General features: G+C 37.9%; 1 protein-coding gene across 1 annotated transcript; it reads left to right on the top strand.

Moving 5' to 3' along the window:
• The first annotated feature begins 4,456 nt into the window (after nt 1-4,456).
• Nucleotides 4,457-5,020, top strand: LOC141617362 (uncharacterized). Its single transcript, XM_074434550.1, has one exon. The coding sequence runs from the start codon at nt 4,457-4,459 to the stop codon at nt 5,018-5,020; it is 564 nt and encodes a 187-aa protein (XP_074290651.1).
• Nucleotides 5,021-19,801: the final 14,781 nt, after the last annotated feature.

Here is a 19,801-nt window from a genome sequence, read left to right as displayed (position 1 = left end):
GATATAAACAACAAATTGATATTAAAACTTCCTAACTCAACATATACAAAGTGCTAATCAAACATGGGTTCCCCGCGCCCCTAGATTAATTAAACTACTTCAACATTATAAAATGTAAACAATCTAAATACAAGAATGAAAATAATTGCATGATTATAAATTAAAGATAAGAAAATGAAATACTAAAATAAAAGTGAAGAATAAGAAAAATAACAAATGATAATTGAACAAGGAAAGGAAGGAAAATCGATGAACGATAACTCGAAATAAAACCCGAATCAAAATGTAAATAATTGAAATGAAGTATGTACGGATTATTAAAATAAATTAGTTTTTGTAATCTAAACCTAGGCTAAGAAATGACGGCGGAGGACTCTGAAACATGAAACGAAACTAAGTTTATATAGCAACAATACAGGGGAACTGAAACATGGCGCATTTCAGCCTTGCTTAGTGCCACCCCGGACCCCGGGGTCAGCCACCCCGATCGAGGTCATAGCTATGTGAATTATTTCGCTTATTTTCGACTCTTGTTGTGTTGTAATGTCACCCCGGTGGGCAGGGGATGTATGCTCGGGGACGATGCTACTACTCTGCTTCCTTGCTTCCTCACGTCTCACGCACAGCCTGGCCTGTAAGAATATTGGGTCCAATACTATTTATGTGGACACACTATTATACAGATTGTTTTTGTTTGCTATCGTTTAAGTTTAGCCCAATATAGTGATCCATCTAAATAATATAATACGGGCATATTAATTACGTCTTATAAAGTATGAGCCGGATATCTTAATTGTGTAGATACCCATTAGGTTACTAATGCATGATGGACGCATTAGATTAAGGAGACTATATATAAGTCACCTGGGTTATGGTCCTTGGTAGCACACAATAACCTAATCTGCTCGCATCTCATCAGTAGAGAGATCCCTATTGGTATGTGTGTCTACTAGAAGACCTAATCCCGAAGACCGTCCCTTCAGGCGGTTCATCCCAACCTTTCGTCATATAATCAGGTACGCTTCCGCTCTACAGTTTATACCGAGTAATTTAGTATAAAGTTTATGCTCTCTATTCGGATTAATTCTAACAAGTGGTATCAGAGCCACCTTCATATTAAAATATTTATAACGATTTATTTCGATTGATATTCATATGTGCGAATTCAGTTATTGCTGCGTTAAATTACTTTTATCGCTCACATGAATTTCTGGATGAATACCGATCTGAATGATATTTGATATAATCATGCCTATTGTTGCTGCCGAACATATGTTGATGAGATGGAATTATTAATTTATTATTATTTATTATCATCAATTTTCACAAACTGTTTGGCTGTTAAGTTGTAGTCTTTGGCATGTTTGGATTTGTGTTAATTATTGTGCTTGGCTTATATTTCTCTCATATAATGGATTGTACTGCTGTCATATTTCCATGGATTTACACAATTACACATATGTTGTGTGTTGGCCACTGCTGAGCTTTGGCTTGACTGTATTTCATATTGGTTGAGATATACTGTTTCGGAATTCGGGCATACTTTGCTTGTTATGTATTTCTATTTTCAGTTTTACATTATCATAAATCATAGTCAACCAATAATAAGTATGGGGTGTCCTTATACGCATAATTACATGATTAAAGGACAAAGCGTTAAAGCACTTCAGGCAATCGGAAATAAGGTTATATATTATTAAGTTAATGTTTTGATACATGTTTATAATTGGGTTTAATTAAGTTCCGGAAGGAACTAAAATTTGGTTTCGACACATTTTATATACTCACATGGTATAAGGTTATAAATTCCTTGAACGCTTTCTATGGGGACTTCGTTTTTTCTTTTGGATTATGGATTAGCACTAAGTTTTGCACTAATTGGCATTGGTCTATTTCGCAAACGTCTAATGTAATGACGAGTGAAAACTAAGGTTTGTATTTGTATGGTCGGTTATGCTTACATACTTATGAGACTAAGGAATTGTTTTAATAAAGTTTTGTATATTATCACTAAAGGTTAAGTCACTTGTCAATTAAGTACTTGTGTTTTCAGATTTAATAATTGGCCAATCGGATTTATAATAACGGGTCTAATATTTTAGGTTGTTTTATCGACACACTAAGTTACCAAAGTAACCTCTATTGTGTAAATTGAATGATTTAGAATATTATGACTACAGTGTGTGATTGACTTTCATGCGGGTAATGGTCGGCCCAAAGGAAGGCTATTATTTGGCCGAAATTCAGTCATGCTTGTGGTGATAAGTATGTAACAATTGTAAGGTTTCCATGTGAATATTAAGTCGGCCTAAAGGAAGGCTTAATGTTTGACGGGAATTTATTGTTAATACTTGATCACTACACCAAGATGACCACTTACAAGTTAATTTTATGTCCAAAGACAAAACTTAATGTTGTGCTAGGTGTCTTGTTTTGATGGGGATGCCAATATTTGAACCTAAAAATCAAGTTAAGGGAGTGTCGTTATGTTTATGACACTCATAAGGATTATGCCCATACAGTTTGTTAGGGTGAATAAATTCAAATTTTCAGTTTAGTGTGTGTAATTCATGCGAATAATGGTCGGCCCAAAGGAAGACCATTATTTGGCAGAATTATATACACGTAGGATAATAAATATGTGACGATTATTCGGATTTTCATGTGATTATTAAGTCGGCCCAAAAGAAGGCTTAGTATTCGACGTGAGTTTATCGTCAATATTTGATTACAATTATTAAAGAGTAGTATAATAATAATAGGGTTGGTTAGGAGAGGGATTCTCTCTGCGAAAAAAGGCGATCTGACAGCGATGCTCTTTGCCTGATCTTTCCTTCTTTCTCCGACCATGGGTCGTCCTAAGAAGCTACATATTGTTGTTCAGAACCCGCGAAGGGGTAAATCGGCGGAGGAGGAAGCTCTTTCAACTCCACAAGGTAACTCAAATTTGTGTTTTTGTCCTGATTAATCAAGCACTTGATAAATCTATTCGTAGTTCTCGTAGCCTGGGGACTGGGAGTGGAAAGGTTGTGTCAAAAAAGGGTTATGCTGGGAGTTCTAAGGAGGTAGTTGTGCCGACTGTTGTAGTTACTCCGGTAGCGGGGAAAACGACGACTGGTGGTCCTGGATCTAATGAAGGTGGTAGTAAGGAAACAACGACTGTTACGGATGTTCCGAGGCCATCTGCGTCTCAACCAGTTCCTACGACGGATACGGGGAAGAAGACGACCTGGGTAGATAGGGTTAACAAATCTGCTGTAGGAATGGAATTGAGTGGGTCTTTTGACCCAACTCCTACTAGGGTGGTTATTGAAGAGAAGGATATTGAGAGTGAATTGCTCTTCTGGAAGCATACTTTGGTTGGTCAATTTTTGGGAGGAAAACCTACTGTTGCTCAGGTTAAAGTGTTTGTGGATAAACAATGGAATCATGTGGTTAAACCTACTGTCTTGTATTTTAAGAAGGGGTGGTTCTATTTTAGATTTTCAAAAGCTGAGGATATGAACGCCATTCTGAGGGGAACTGCTTGGAGTCTGAATGGGCATTCACTCCTGTTGAAGCAATGGTCTCCACAGTTTCCTACCCAGCTGGATAATATTACTAAGGTGCCAGTCTGGGTTTTGTTACACAACTTGGATCCCCATATTTGGTCTGCTTCTGCTTTGAGTAAGATTGCAAGCAAAATTGGTACTCCTCTCTATGCTGACCCTGTCACCACAAACAAGGAGAGGTTATCTTTTGCCCGTCTAATGGTTGAGGTTGATCTTGCTGAACCATTACCTAGCTATGTGGTTATTGACTCTCCTTTCCTGGGCCAAATCACTCAAGATGTGGAGTATGAATGGCTCCCGTTTTATTGCACCCATTGCAAGAAACTGGGACATGAACGTAAGTCTTGTAAACTTTTGAAGCCCAAGGCTCCTGCAAAAGAGGCAAAGAATCCTACTAATAGGACGGATCATATTGATAAACCTATTGAGAGTACTCAGGCCACTGAAACTGTTATGCAGGCCTCTGAGGATTCTACTGGTGTTGTGGAGGACAACGCCCTTGGGAAGGAGGTAGGGATCACTGACACAGGTGGGGGTATTCAGCCTGGTCCAGTGATCACTTCACCTGCTCCCTTGGTGACTAGTGGTAGGGCTTCCTTGGATCAACATGAGACTGGTGGTAGTCTAGCTCATGCTCTGCCCAATAGCTCTGGGACCACTAGCCACGTTCTGGATCTTAATATTCAGGGGGAAGATGGGCAGCAGTCCCAGATTCCAATACCTGTCTCATTAAACCAGTTTGGTCTTCTGGATTGTGATGATGTAGGGGATGCTTCAACTCTTAGTCAAGTTGTGGGATATCATAAGTTGAAACCAGGGGTACTAAATGTTCAGCTCTCAAAGGGTCCAACTTGGGCTGAACAGGTGGTTAGTGAGGAAGAAGATCCACCCCCAATTCTTTCTCCATGAAGATTGGGCTGTGGAATATTAGGGGTATGAATAAGCTAATAAAGCAACTAGAGGTTATTTCTTTGTTTAATAAATGTGCGTTAGATATTTTGTGTGTTGTGGAAACTCGAGTGAGGGTTAATAAATGTGCTCCTATTCAAAGAAAGAATTTCAAGCAGTTTCTCATTCAGGATAACTACTCTTCCCACTACAATTGGAGGATTTGGGTGCTCTGGAGGAATTCTGCTTTCTCAATTCAGTGTCTTAATAGTAGCAGTAAGTGGATTCACCTTCTGGTTAGTCATGGTAGGGTGCAACTGGAGGTTACTTTTGTTTATGGGTTTAATCATCCTGCTCAAAGACTGCCTCTCTGGGATTTTATTGTTAGTAATGTTCATTGTTCTAGTCCTTGGCTGGTTATAGGGAATATCAATTGTGTTCATAATAGTAAGGAAATGGTCAGTTCCGATTCCCCTCAGATTCAGGCTATGGAAGAGCTTAATCAGGCCATTCCAGATTCTGGTTTGGAAGAAATTCGAACTCAGGGGTGTTGGTTTACCTGGACTAATAAGCAGGAATAGGCAGATACTAAATGGATGCGGTTGGATAGAGCTTTAGCTAATGCCCTCTTTTTTAGGGAGTATCCTGACTCCTTAGTTGATGTTTTAACTGCTGTGATCTCTGACCACTCTCCCCTTGTTCTCTATCTGGGCCTTCCAGAGCCTCCAAGGAGACATTTCTTCAAATATCTTAACTGTTGGAGTGAGGACATGGGTTTTCAGGCCTTAGTCCAAAGGGAATGAGGGACTTTTATCAAGGTATGTGTTATGTATCAGCTGGTTCAGCATCTTCGTAGGTTGAAAGGAAAATTTAGATCTCTGCACAAAAGCCGGTATGTTGGGGTTTCTGAAAAAGTCAGATTATTACAGCAGCAGCTCCATCAATGCCAAGAGAAGTTACAGCATGCTCCTACTAACTCTGATCTCTACCTTGAGGAAGAGGAGCTCAGGCAGCAGTACTGTAAGTTCAGGAAGGTTGAACTAAGTATTGCTTATCAAAGGGCAAAAGCTTTTGAGGTTAAAATGGGAGATGCCAGCACTGCCTATTTTTTCTCTAAGATTGCTGGGAGAAGGAATCAATCTAATATTAGTAAAGTTCTTGATACTCAGGGAGCTGCTCACACTGATCAACAAGGGATTGCTACTGCTTTCTTGGATTATTATATTGTCCTGCTTGGGACAGATGTAGCAGTACAAGAGTTTGATGATACTATTATGAGAAATGGTCATTGTCTGAATACTGATGAAAGCCTATCGTTGGTTGCCCCTGTTACCACTGCAGAGGTTGAAGCTGCTTTGTTTTCAATAGATCCAAATAAGAGCCCAGGCCCTGATGGCTATTTATCTGGGTTTTTCAGGGATGCCTGGCCAGTCATTCAGGGTAGGTTCACCTCTGCTATTCAGGATTTTTTCTCTACTAGCAAGCTGTTAAAGGAGATTAATTCAACTCTTATATCTCTTATCCCCAAGGGTAACTCTCCCTCTACTGTTCTTGATTATAGGCCAATTTCATGTTGTTCTACCATTTACAAGACTATAAGCAAGATTCTGACTACTAAGCTAGGCTTAAAAAAGTAATGCCTCTCATTGTTGGGGCAGAACAAGCTGCTTTTGTCACTAATAGATCTATCTTTGACAACACGATGTTAGCAACTGATTGGTGAGGGGTTACAGTAGGAAGCTTAAATCTCCTAGGTGTGTGGTAAAAGTGGACATCAGGAAAGCTTTTGACACTGTTAGCTGGCATTTTCTGAAAACTATTCTCCCTCTGTATGGTTTACCACCCCAATTTTGCAATTGGATCATTACTTTGGTTACAAGCTCCAGGTTTTCTCTAAAAATTAATGGGTGTGCTGAAGGTTTCTTTGAGGGTAAGAGAGGATTAAGACAAGGTGATCCCCTATCACCTCTTCTTTCTGTCCTTTGTATGGAGGTGCTTACCAGGATGTTTCAGACTTTGAAAGATGCTCCTCAATTTAGCTATCATCCCAAGTGTGTTAAACTTCATTTGACTCACCTTATTTTTGAGGATGACCTGCTTGTATTTGTCAGAGGTGACCTCCCATCAGTGGTTGCAGTTAAGAATTGCTTAAGCCTTTTTTCTAGGTACTCTGGTCTTACTCCTAATGTAAGTAAGACAAATATTTACTTTGCGGGAGTCAGGAGTGATGTCCAAGCCATGATTCTATCTGAAACTGGGTTTGTTTTAGGGTCATTCCCATTCAAATATCTTGGTACCCCCCTTCATTTCTCCCGGTTGACTGCTGATCTTTTCCAGCCTCTTATGGCAAAGATCAAGGGCAGGCTGGGAGATAGGGCTAGTCTTCAGTTGTCATATGCTGGGAGAATTCAACTCATCAATACTGCTATCTTTGGGGTTGAAGCTTTTTGGTGTGCCTGCTTACTGCTGCCCAAAGGAGTAGTTAGGAATTTGGAGAAAACTTGTAGGCAATTTTTCTGGGGTACTGAATCCAAGAGAAGAATGATATTTTATAGTTGGGAAAAAGTGTGTAGGAGTAGAGATCATGGTGGGTTTGATATAAGGGAGATACTGAGTTGGAATAAAACGTTAATGCTGAAGGTTTTCTGGTCTTTCTCTTACCAATGTACTTCCATTTGGATGAACTGGTCCAAGGAGTACGTTTTCAAGCGTCTTTCCTGTTGGGAGCTTGCTGCTTCCTCTTGTGTCTCACCCATTTGGCAGAAGATTTTGCATATCAGAGATGAATTTATTGACAAGGTGGGGTATAGGGGGAAAGTTCAGGCTTTATTTCAGGACTGGAATGCCACTGGGAGGCTGCCTTTAAAGGATATTTATCAGATTTTTCGTGGCTCCCATAGTGTGCTTAAATGGGAACACCTCTCACTGATAGCATTGTTGTACCTAAACATGCTGTGGTGGCCACACGTGCTTCTCAGCAGGCTCTTGCCACGGTTGATAATATCTGCAGGAGGGGTATTCTGCTTGCCAATAGGTGTGTTCTGTGTTGTTCTGCTGTTGAATCTTCTCAGCATCTTTTTTTTCAATGCCCTTTCTCTAAGAACCTGATGCAGCAGGTCTTAGCTTGGATGGGTGTTACTAGAGGCGTACTTAGTCTCAAACATGAGCTCTATAAAATTGCTCTATGTCGTGGGACCAGATGGAGAAGGAAGGCTGCTTGCTGCTCCCTTGCTGCAGCAGTTTATTATATTTGGCAGGAGAGAAATAGGAGGGTCTTTGATGGTGGATGTCTAAGGGTGGACCAGCTTATGCGTAAGCTCAAATATGATGTTTGTGTTAGAATGTATGCTTGGAGCAGGGGGATTGACAACTCTCCCATGCTATCCATGCTCCTCGGTTAAGCTATAGTTTATTACGTCATTATGGTTTTTTCTTTGTGTATTTAGCTTAGTTGGTCTCTGTTTGTAAGATCCGATTTTTCTCCTTTCTAATGAGAACTTCAGATTTCTTGCAAAAAAAAAAAAATTATTAAAGAGTAGTGTCTTTAATTAGTTAGTATATGTCCAAAGACTAAATATTTAATTTCACAAAGACACTTTAACTTTTTGAATTTATTCAAAATATAAGGATATTGTTTTGTTCATTTTGTTTGACATTTATGGTAATTATATGTCATATTCAGTTACATTCTTGATTCGGATGAAGCCATTTATTAAAAGAATGGTACGAGGATGTAGACACTTATTTTTGGGTCGTTGTAATCTTAACATTGCCTTTAGAATGTATAGTTGTTACTCATAAGGATTAACGTATCGTGTGGGCTCACGTGATTTGAGGAGTAGTACATTCAAAATGCATGTTTAGTGATTATATATAAGGCGACATCAAGGAAATATTTAAGGGCATTGTTTCAGTTAATTTAGTTAACTAAGAAGCTGCAAAAGTCAAACTCGGAGAAATAATAACAAACATAAAGTTAGACGTTTTTTAGTCGTTAATTTTGTTAAGAGTTTTGACACATAAGGAAAATCTAGTATCCTTTTTAACGCTTGGCGTGTCAGTAAAGCTAAGCTTCTCATTCTGTTTGTGTAAGGTTAAGTTTTTTTATATCCAATCATGTTTGGTTGGTGTATGTAGCTTTTCACCTACATAAGGATATTGATGCAAGTATAACTAAGATGTTACAAGCCAAGTGATGATGAAAGACTCATCTATTTGGGGCATGTCATCATTTGAGTTTGAGACAGTCAACTAATTTAGTATCATTAATGACTTTTTCTTTTATTTGTATGTGGAAAATACTTTCGGTACTGCCTTTAGGTGGAAAGGGTTATTTTTCGTATAGGCAAATTTGGTTTCTTGTCTATTGAGAAATAATTAATTTTGTGTTTTCCAAATTCAAATAATGATGAATCCATCGTTTTTGATAGATTTATATAGTTTAGATTTTAGTCTCTTTCAAGTAAGCTTTCATTAAATAAAGTTCTATGGATATACAGAAAATTAAGAAATAACAATTTCTTTTCGGTATGACACATTAGAAGGAAGATTAAAGTTTTGTGTTAAAATGAAATTGTTAGCCCCTTATTTCGGATTTTCATTTTTAAGCTGATAAAAGCAAACAAAAGGGAGATTATATATCAAAGGGATTGCAAGTGTCTTTTTATTAACATATACGGGCAGGTGAGCTAGTTTATACTCTAGGTATTAATGGTTTAAATCGTTATGGTAATTTCTAGACCGAATTTAAACAAGAACATCTAATCTCATTTGTGAGCTGTTTAAGTTCTTGACGTTTTCTTTAGTGCATATTTGACTAAGATGTATTTGCTCAGTAAAGGATTGAATTATGTCATTTTACCATAAGTGTAAATATTTTTACAAAATGACTATTAAGGATAACAACGTTAAGGTTATTTTAAAGAATTTCTAGAGGAGTTTGATCTTGTATTTGATGTTATTACACCATATGAGGATTCTTAATATGGATGGTGTAGTATGTATGCAAACAAGATCCTAAGGCCTTGTAAAGAGTGTGATTATTCATACTCTTTTCCATATTACTCTAGTTATAAGTTCTTAATATTGCAGCTATCTCTGGATAAATTTCTAACAATACCATTTGACCAATCATAGTGTAAATAATGTACACATCCGGTATGTCCAACTAATTATGGTTGAGGTTTAAAAGTCATAAGGTTAATAGTTGGACTTCAGAATAATCAATGACTATTTTGTTGGATAGTACAAAAGTTTTAAGGGTAATAAAGTAATGTTCCCACAATAAAGCTATTTAAGACAGAAATTAAGGGGTTCATTGAGAATATTGAGTTTGAGTGGGAGAAAAGAGAGACGGTTTTCAAAAGCATCCATAATTTTGAAATTTATTTTTAGAAGATATGGGAGTTTTTGCGAGATAAACGGAATAAAGATGAAGGAATTGTATGAATAAAAGCTTCCCCGAAGTCTCTATTTATAATAAACGCTGTTTTCTAATTTCTGTCGAAGTCTAATCATCTGGGGAAATGCGCCTCTTCGACGAGTCGCAGCTCTTCCTGCGCCTTTTCCCCAGGCTGTTTTCCGTGTAATTTCAGATTTGGATCTTTCCTAATTTGTTTTTGCTATAATTTCCTATTCCTATGAGCATTATTTTGGTAATTCCGATAAATTACATGTTTTATGTTTCCTAATTTTTCGGGCTCCTTTTTCGAGACGAACTAAGCATTTTCGCCAAAAAGAGCACACTTATTCATTTTTTTATTTCCTTTTTTAGGGGGAATCATTTCATTCCTCATTTTCAATATTTTCCACACTTATATATTTCTTTTTAAGTTTTTTTTTAAGGGGTAGCCCTCCCTACCGTCCGGTCATTTTTGCGGATTTCTAGTCAGTTTTTTTGTATTTTTCATTTTCGGACACTTTTTCTACTTTTTGTCATTTTGCGCTAATTTAAGCCACTTATATGTCATTTATTTTACGTATAGATTCTATGTAAATTTCGGCAGCATGACGGCACAAACCGTCACCTACCAAACCTGTTTTTTAAGCTAACCTGCAGGAACAGCAAACAAACAACAACGAAGGCACTCATGCCTTTATATATACAACCAAAATGCAACATGTACATCAAACTGGGGGCTCTCGCCCAAAACGGGTCCGAAGAAAGTACAAAATAAGGTCCAAAATGTACAAGATAGATACAAAAAAAAAGCAGCTACTCCTGGTCACCGCTCAGCTCAGCCACGGTCGCCTCGAGAGCAGCGATCTCAGCGTCCCTGACCTCTAACTCCCTCAATAGGCGAGCTGTCTCCTCTCGGGACTGCGCCAGCTCGCGCTCGATGTCACGCTCTCTCTGTAAGTGACGAAGAAATGCCCCATTTCAATCATTTCAAAACAAATACGAGAAAATACAATAAAATTCAAAATGTCAATGAAATGAAGTCGAGAAAGGAAGGGGAGGTTCATACCTCTCGCCCTCGGCCGCCTACAAGTGACTCGATGGCCATGGCCCGCAGCCGATTGGCCATCCTCCACAACGCCACGTACTGAGACGGTGTCACCTGCATTTGAAATAACAAAAAAGGTTAAAAAAAAGGAATAAAAGCATTCTTATGCAAATAAAGACAAATAAGACAGTCGAAGCTGGGGGCTTACCCTCCTCACTAGGTGCTGCCACTCTCCTAGGCCAGCGTCCATCACCTCCTCGCCGAAGTCACGGATCTCCGAGATCGTCATTATCCCCATCGCGTCAGTGTACTTGAGGGTCTCCGGGTACGCTGGGGGCTCGACGCCTGCCACCTCGATCTCTTACGGGGTTCAAATAAGTTTTTTTATTCAACGATCATTCATCATTTGTCAAATCAATTCAAAAACGGAAAAGTAAGGTACTTACCACGATCGGCCAGAACGCCAACCTCCGGTGAACGAACTCGGAGCACGCCTCACCAGGAAGGAGGAGGACGTCACCACTAGTGTCCGCCAAGTCAGCCTCTCTCTCAGGGTTAGAGGGCTCCCTAAACATCGTCCGTGGAGGATCGATGGGAACCGTGAAAGTGTCACGAGACCACTGACAAGTCAAACGCTCGCCCAGGTACCACACTGGTCCCATGGACGTCCTCAGCAACATCCGACTCGAGCTCCTAGGTCGAAGGACCTCAGCCACGAAGGCCGGAGCGTCAGGGTAGTCCACCCAGGGTCTAGGCACCCACTAAAACAAGCAAACGAAGGGTCATTCCTATGATCGGCTGTAAACGGGAAAGGGGGTCATTCCTATGACCGCTTCTAAATAAAGACATAAATAAAGAAAAGTACTCAAAAGAACTTACGTTCTCCAACTTCAGGGCGTTCACGCCCCGTCGACAAACATCGTAAGATGAGCGCTGGCTCTTCCTACGACACACTACACAGTCTCTCACAACCGGGTATGCCCTCGGCTCGGGCTCCGTCCTCTTGGGCGCGAAGCTGGGAAAGTAGGAGTACACCCACGCTTGCAAACAAAAATATCGATGATGATCTTTCACAATTCGATGGAAATAGAAAAATGAAGAATTGATGATCTTTCATAAATGCATAAGTAAAGGTTCATACCTCCAAAAAGAGTCCAGGGCCGACAGTAGCAGGAGAAGTCCCTTTCTCCATCAGCTCGGGACGTACCATTGCCCTCATGTAGCGAGTGAGGACCGCAAAGCCAGGAGTAAGCTAGTCCCACCGACCTAGGTCACTCAAGTCAGAAAGGAAGGGAAGAAGCTTGGTCGACAGCTTCTCCCCCTTGTTTCCGAGGTAAATCGAAAACAAGAACCACCAGAGCCACAAGCGAGCCCTCTACTCCGCAGTACAAGCAGGAGGAGCCATCCTCCTTCCATGCATCAGCACCGTCATCGGGGTCCTATCAGCAAAGTAGTCCCTGACGTAAGAACTCGGCACCAACCCGGGAACGGTGGCAGCACCCTCTGCCAGGTTCCAACCGATTAGCCTCCTCACCTCTGCTAAGTCCACTCTCATGGCCGTCGACGGCCACACAAACACTTCCTCTCCATACGACAGATCCGACATCATCCCGTAGTCCTCCAGGGCGACCCTAACCTCTCCAAAGGGCATATGGAAGGTCGAGGTCGTGTGCCAGTACCGATCAAGGAAAGCTCAAATCAGGCAAAGGTTAGCCCGAATCTTCCTTTCCCTGATCGCCCTCCACGCTCCCACCAACGCTCCGAAGGCTCCCAACTCGATGATGTCCTTCTCCTCATCCGACAGTCTCTCGTAGGCATCCATCATCGTAGTGTAGCCAGAAAAGGACCTCATGTTCCCGTCATCCTGCGTTAATTCGAGGCAAATGCTATCTTTAGCGCACAAAGAAATAAGAAATGAAATGTTAAACAAGTAGGGAAGGTAAATGGAAATGACAAGTTCGAAATTTACCAAACTCCTCGCCGTCCTATAGGACAGGTGGCTCTCTGCTGCCCAAATGAGATGTCTACTGATACCATCTTTTAGTATCAAAAATAATTACCTAAGTACTACTAACAGAAGTCAGCGGTAAGTAGGGTCGATCTCCACAGGGATGTTAAAGTATCTATCTGTTAATCTCGTCTGTCTAGTAACAATGGGGGGTTTTTAGATTGGTTTCTAAACTACTGAAGGTCTAAGGCAAGATAATGTTAGGTTCATATACCTATTATTAGACTTCTCTAATAGTGAACTAATTAACTTCTTAATTATTTGTTCTTTAGATCTACTGCATGCATAACAAAATAAGAGATTTATGAGGAAAAACAATGTCCCGTACATTGTATATAGGTTCGAAATATTAGGCACAAATAAGGTCGCCTTCCTTATTTGTTCTTGAGCTTAATATCTTGGATGATCCTCCAAAACTAAAAGCTCCAAAGTAGAAGTTCTCCTTTTGATTGCACTCAAGATTTAACCCAAAAATTCATACTAATATTAACTAGATTTGTAGTAGAAATGCTCCCTTAATGTTACTAATATTTCTAGTATTACTACTACTAGTAATAGTTGGAGAGTATTAGTATTTGAGAGTTGTATGAGGATTTTTGCATGTGAGGAAAAATGAGCACAAAACAAGCATTAGCTAGAGAGGAAAAATGAGCAACAAGTGCTCTCATTTGAAGAGCAAAAATCGGTTGCTCCTTAGCATGAGGGAATCTTTTTCCTCTTGTTTTACTTGTTTGTATAGCATAGGTAGAGTGTAGGAAACAATTATGTAAGATGTGTCATAGAAATGTCACAATCACACTTTATTCCAACACAAATGAACAAGACAAAATTGAGCATCTTTTGCTCTATATAGCCGGCTATATGATGGACTGTTAGTCCATTTTGCCTTTTGACATTTGTCCCAAAAATCCTTATAAGTCACATGTTTAATTATCTTACATAATTAATTATTAATGTAATCATTTAACAATTAAATATTATAATTAATAATCTAATATACACTCCACTTTTGAGGAGTATACTACCATTATATCAATGTATAATGGGTTCTCCAATTGCTAATTAGTTAAAATTACAACTCTTTGTAACTTTAAATAACCAATTACCTCTTCCTCAAAACTTATATAAAACCTCAACTAATTTAGTAACTTAACATTTAGTTACTAAATTAAATCTTATTTAATCATATTACAATAAGACGTAAAATCCAACTCCCGTAATTAAGGAATTAATTAATCTGTATCGTATACAATTAATTAAATATCTATTTGGGCCTCATCCTATAGGTGTGACCTAAAGGGATAAACTTACCACCACCGTCATACGACAGTAATGTCAAACTCTAGTTAGCCAATCATTACCGATTAATGTTGATCAGTTGACTATAAAATGAATCATCCGTTACGTATTCTTAATATGAGATTTAATTGTGATATTAAATCATGTGATCGCACTATTGTTGAGGACACATATTCCAACAATCTCCCACTTGTCCGAGACAAGTGTGCGTCAGCAATTCTCTTGTCCTATTACAATCTCCCACTCAATGCAAGGTGTCTCGCAGGTCGTACTTGCATTTGATCATATCTTGAGTGGTTTCCTCGATCTGGAGAGTAACTGTCTGACCGGAATTATCTACCATAGATACCTTCCGAGCGTGGCCACACATTTTCAGTTCACTGCTCCTCGAGTGGCCTTGAGATTTCAAACAACCCTGACAAGGGGGTGGATAATTCCTATCGCACTATTCCCTTTGTTTAGCCACAGTTCATCTTAACCCAAAATATACCCATTTGACCTCATTTACGACAGTCGTAGAGCATAAATCAAAGCTAATCAGAAATTTGTGCTAACTTGGGCGAATAGTATCTAGTCAAAAGAATTGACTCATAAGAATATTATAGCAGCTCTTGCCACGACCAGGCTGTATTAATTACCAGAACTCTATAAGCGGTCACTGCCCGACAGAGTGTCCCATACAGTCTGCCTATGTGATCGACTAGTCATCCCGTATGACTCTATGGCACTTGAACTTGCCATCAACCGCATCACACTCTAGTCACTTCGAGACGTCGCCTCATATAAGTAACTAGGGGCGAACACCATGTCAATCAAGTTCACTTTAATGGGGTTCAATTTGTCTCTACAACCCATTTGGATATAACAAAGTAACGGGTGAGTTTAATAAAACTCAAACGATAAATGCGATCATCATATATGAATAGTCAATACACTATTACTACTTCATATCTTATAATCTTTAGTGTACCTTTTACACTAGTCGAAATGCAATAAAAGTTTGGCAAGTGGATATACCATATATCCATATATTCCAACTTTGTCAATTGCTATCTCCTTCTATTCAATGTTATTTCTAATAACTTGAATTTATCTCTAAGTATTTGTCTAGTCTTCTTACTAGACTTGGGTTCTTTAACTTGAAAGATGCTCCCACTGTTATCGCATAACATGTGATAGTCATTTGTAGAGAGATTCGCCCTTAATCCCTACGTTGACCATTTTATCACAATTCACTTAAATTCTTTTTGTAGAATTTGTAATGCGTGAAACTAAAACACTTTTCTAGTCTCATACTCCTAAGTCAATAAGACATCCTAGGATTTCAACAAATCCTTTTCGGTTTGGAAACTAAAGTTTATGCAACCCTTCAACACATAACTTAGTTTATCATCCAAACATATGAACGAATCCTTACTTCTTCTCAAGAATTTCAAGGATGTTCTTTAAGGCTTTCACAAGACCATCTTATGAATTAACTTGTTATTGACTTATTATGCTCCAAGCATATGTTACATCATGGCATGTGCGTCTGTTGCCATACATGATCATTTTAATCGCGGAAACATTAGAAATCGATTTCATGTAATCAATAACTCAATAGGTTCAGTGAACGACTATGACTTCATCATAGTAATTCCACTTCCATCAACATGAATAACCCATTCAACCTTGTTGATGTTAAACAGATATGAAAGATCTTATCCACATAAGACTCTCAACTCTATGCCAATATTCTCTCACATTGATTCAAAAATCTAGAATACTTTGCACCCTTTCCAAGTCCCCAATCACTCTTTCACAGAAGAGAGCATTGGCATATTATTCTCAATAAGTAATATGTCATCAACATATTCGACATGGAAAAACAATTCTAGCTCCCACTTAACTTCATGTATAATCATGATTCTTCAATCATGTGAATGAAACCATTCTCAATTATCACATGAACGAAAAGTATAATCCTTTAATGCTTGCTTAAGACCATTCTAGGATCACTTAAGAAAGCTACGCATAATATGTTAGGATTCTTAGATCTTCATCTATGGTTTTGTGTTCCAAACACATCATTCTCTAAATTCCCATTTTAGAAAAGCGAATTTTTAATATCATTTGCCATCCTTCATTAAAATGAAATGTGGCGATTCCTAACATAATTTATCTTGATTAACATCTTCATGTCAATCTATGTACTTAAGTACTCTAAAGCTTTATTTACTTTTGAGGAGACCCTCGCTTTAAAGTAAATCTACTCTTGAGTAACAATTTTTGGATTGTAATGCTATGGCTCATATGTAACAAGGTCATAATACTATCACTTTCACAAAGTAATATTTTAACCAATAAGACATGTGCACTAAACTCCCACTGAACTATACTCCCACTCTATCTTTATAGATTATAGTTCAACTGTACTCCCACTCTATCTTTATAGATTATAGTTCCATTCCTTTCATAAAGTAACACTATAAGACATGTTTGTGACGATCCAATCTACTCCCACTCTATCTCTCAGAAATACATCTATCTTCTTGAGAGATAGCTTTGTGAGTTACAAACATATATATGGAGGAGTATTAGGAGTTTTTCTAGACTATGCATTAGCTCACAAAAGGCCATCCCTATCATGGCAGTTTGATACATGTAACATGAGAGTCTTATCCATGTCATCTGTTTAATAGACTCTCTATTTTAGGTATTTCCTGGTTGACCATCCGTTTAGAATTACGTGTCCGTTTTGGATTGCAAACTCCCAAAATTGAGTTCAATGACTCAAACCGACTTATATTAGTTTGATCTTATGGATAGTGACCCTAGGTCATAATCCATATTTAATAAATCAAATTTATTACTTCGATCTTTGCCACTACGATCGAATCGTAATGCTTTATTACTTTGTTCAATTGGTTCTCTACGTCATTTAGAAATTTCTCAAATTTCTCAAATGCTTCACTTTATTATTGATTAAGTAAATATACCCATATCTACTTAAATCATCGGTAAAAGTGACGAAGTAGTCATAAATTTCCCTTGCGCTGATGCTCATTAGAACACATACATCGGCATGTATTAGTTCCAACAAATCACTTGCTCGTGTCCCTTTACCACTAAAGGAAGTACAAATCATTTTGCGAAGGAGACAAGATTTGCATATTCCATATGATTGAAAATCAAATGGTCCAATAATTCAAGTCGACACTAGCGTTTAATGCGTTTCTCATTTATGTGACCTAATCGAAAAAGCCAAATGTACAAATCATTTTGATTACTAGTTATGAGTCTTTTGGATCGTATTATGAAGATATCATTGCTTGAGTTGGAAGTGTCTAAAACTTGTATATCATAAAGATAAGTGACATGGCTCACAGCCATGTCTATTTTCAACAAAATAAATCCTTTCATGTCTAGCATAGAAATGGAAATAATGTTTTAGACAAGGTGGGTACATAATAACTATTATGTAGATTACAACTCAAAGCCATTAGCCAAAAAAAGTACATAATTCGCTCTCGAAGTGGCGGCTACCCTAACTCCATTTCCTTGTCGGAGATTTACATCACTCTTGTTTAGCTTTTCCACATTTCCAAGTCCCACTTGGAGTAACAAGTCCAACTTTGATATCTCCCAAATACTTGGGGCAATTTCGCTTCCAATGGCCCATGACATTACAATAATGACATTCTTCATAAGATTAGGCACCCTTCGTGGTCTTGGTTGTGGTAGTCTCACTATCCATTTCCAATTCATTATCAGGTTTGGGTTTCTCACCCATCTTTGCCTTCCCTTTAATAATACCAATACTCCTTGCATTTGCAAGGACACTCTTGCTAGAACTCTCACTGAATTTAATATTTCTCTCTGTTTCTTCAAACAAGGATGCCTTTGGTTTAGTGAGATTTTCTTCACAAGATTTTCTTACCAAAGTGGTGGGCAATAATATTGGAGTCGGTGGTGTGGAGGTGGTAAAGAAGCAAAGATTTCCATCCTGACCAATGCCACAGCGTAATTCTCTAATCGTATCATTGTCATACTCGGAGCAATTTTCATCGAATGATTGGAGCCATGAATTAATGGTGATTGGTGTAGGAGTATTAGATGAATTCATTGGTTATAATTAACTATAAAAACGGAAATAAAGGAAATAATTAACATTTATCGTTTTAATCAAACTTGTAAACACTTTAAACAAGTTTTAGCATTTATATAGTGACCTCTACCCAACTATTATAAATGATTCCGAGATCCAAGTTCAAATTAACTCGGGCACGGTGAGCCGATTCATCCCTTATCAATATAACTCGGTGGATTAACCTCTTAATCGGTTCTACTTCTAGAACTCTCGGTCGATAAAAATTACTTTAATATTTATCTTTAGCCCGGAACACATGCGACTACGGTCACGAATACTTTCGTTGAGCTCAATCCAAATTTCGATGTAATAACATTTTATTACCCACTTACCCAACGTTACAAGTTTAGTACCCCGGTGAGCCTAGCCTACTTCCTTATGAAATTGGGACTAATGGTTTCTACTATTTGGTAAGGCTAATTCTCAATTATTAATTAGTGAGAGGTCTTGTCAATTTATTATCTATTACGTTTTAAGTGAACTAAAGCGGTGAACTACGATAATTATAATTGACACGGTCGATGACTCGATATGATATGCATGTGTTGTTATGGCGATTTGGCAATGCATGTAACATATTAAAAGAAATGCAAAGCAATAATAAAAACTTCCTAGTATGGCCTTCCTAAAAATTAGAAAATCGAATAATCTATTACATATTTGGAAACCAACTCCTTTGGTCCCTTGAATCTTCAAGTGGCACGCCTTCCAAGAACACCGTCTTCGTCGGAACACCTTTCCGAATGGCACCGTCTTGAAGCAATTCCATAATTACAAATAATAATAAAAATATAAAACTATTCCTATTATACATTTGTAAAATGGAAAAACTAGTAAAAATAAAAGTGATACAAGATCACATTAAATTACAATCGAATCAATATTCCCTTTCATTACGGGTAATATGGATTAAAACTAAGGCCATACTAAGATCAAATTACATAATTCAAAATTATATAAATAAAAGACATTCAACAATTGAAATATGCAGCATTATAATACGTATCTATCATGCCAAATTATGTGCCAAATCGCCCTATTTAACTTATATCGTATATATAACCCGGTTTTATGGAAATGCATGATAATAACTTCTTAAAATCACAAATTAAATCACATCTAAGCTCAAGTTAATTATCCTAACACTCTTAGGACTCAAAAATTAGTCATCACTCAAGTTTTGACAATAATTCAACTTGATTTAATTTTTATGCTCATTTTTGACCTTAAAAACATAACATTTATGAAATAAATCCAAATTAAATTACAAAAAAATTCAAAATTTGAATTTAAAATTTTTGAACATTCTAGAATAATTCCATGACACTCATAATGTCAAAAATCATGGTTAAAATTTTCGAATTAATTTCGAGAAAATATAATTGCAATTTATCGGTTTTATCTCATAAAACATCTAAAGTATACAAAAATCAATACAATCAATTTTACAACATTATATGTGATAATTGGGATATTTATG

This window comes from Silene latifolia, chromosome X (genome assembly GCF_048544455.1).
Source record: "Silene latifolia isolate original U9 population chromosome X, ASM4854445v1, whole genome shotgun sequence".
NCBI classification, from domain to species: domain Eukaryota; kingdom Viridiplantae; phylum Streptophyta; class Magnoliopsida; order Caryophyllales; family Caryophyllaceae; genus Silene; species Silene latifolia.
This window is presented reverse-complemented; position numbering and strand designations above follow the sequence as displayed.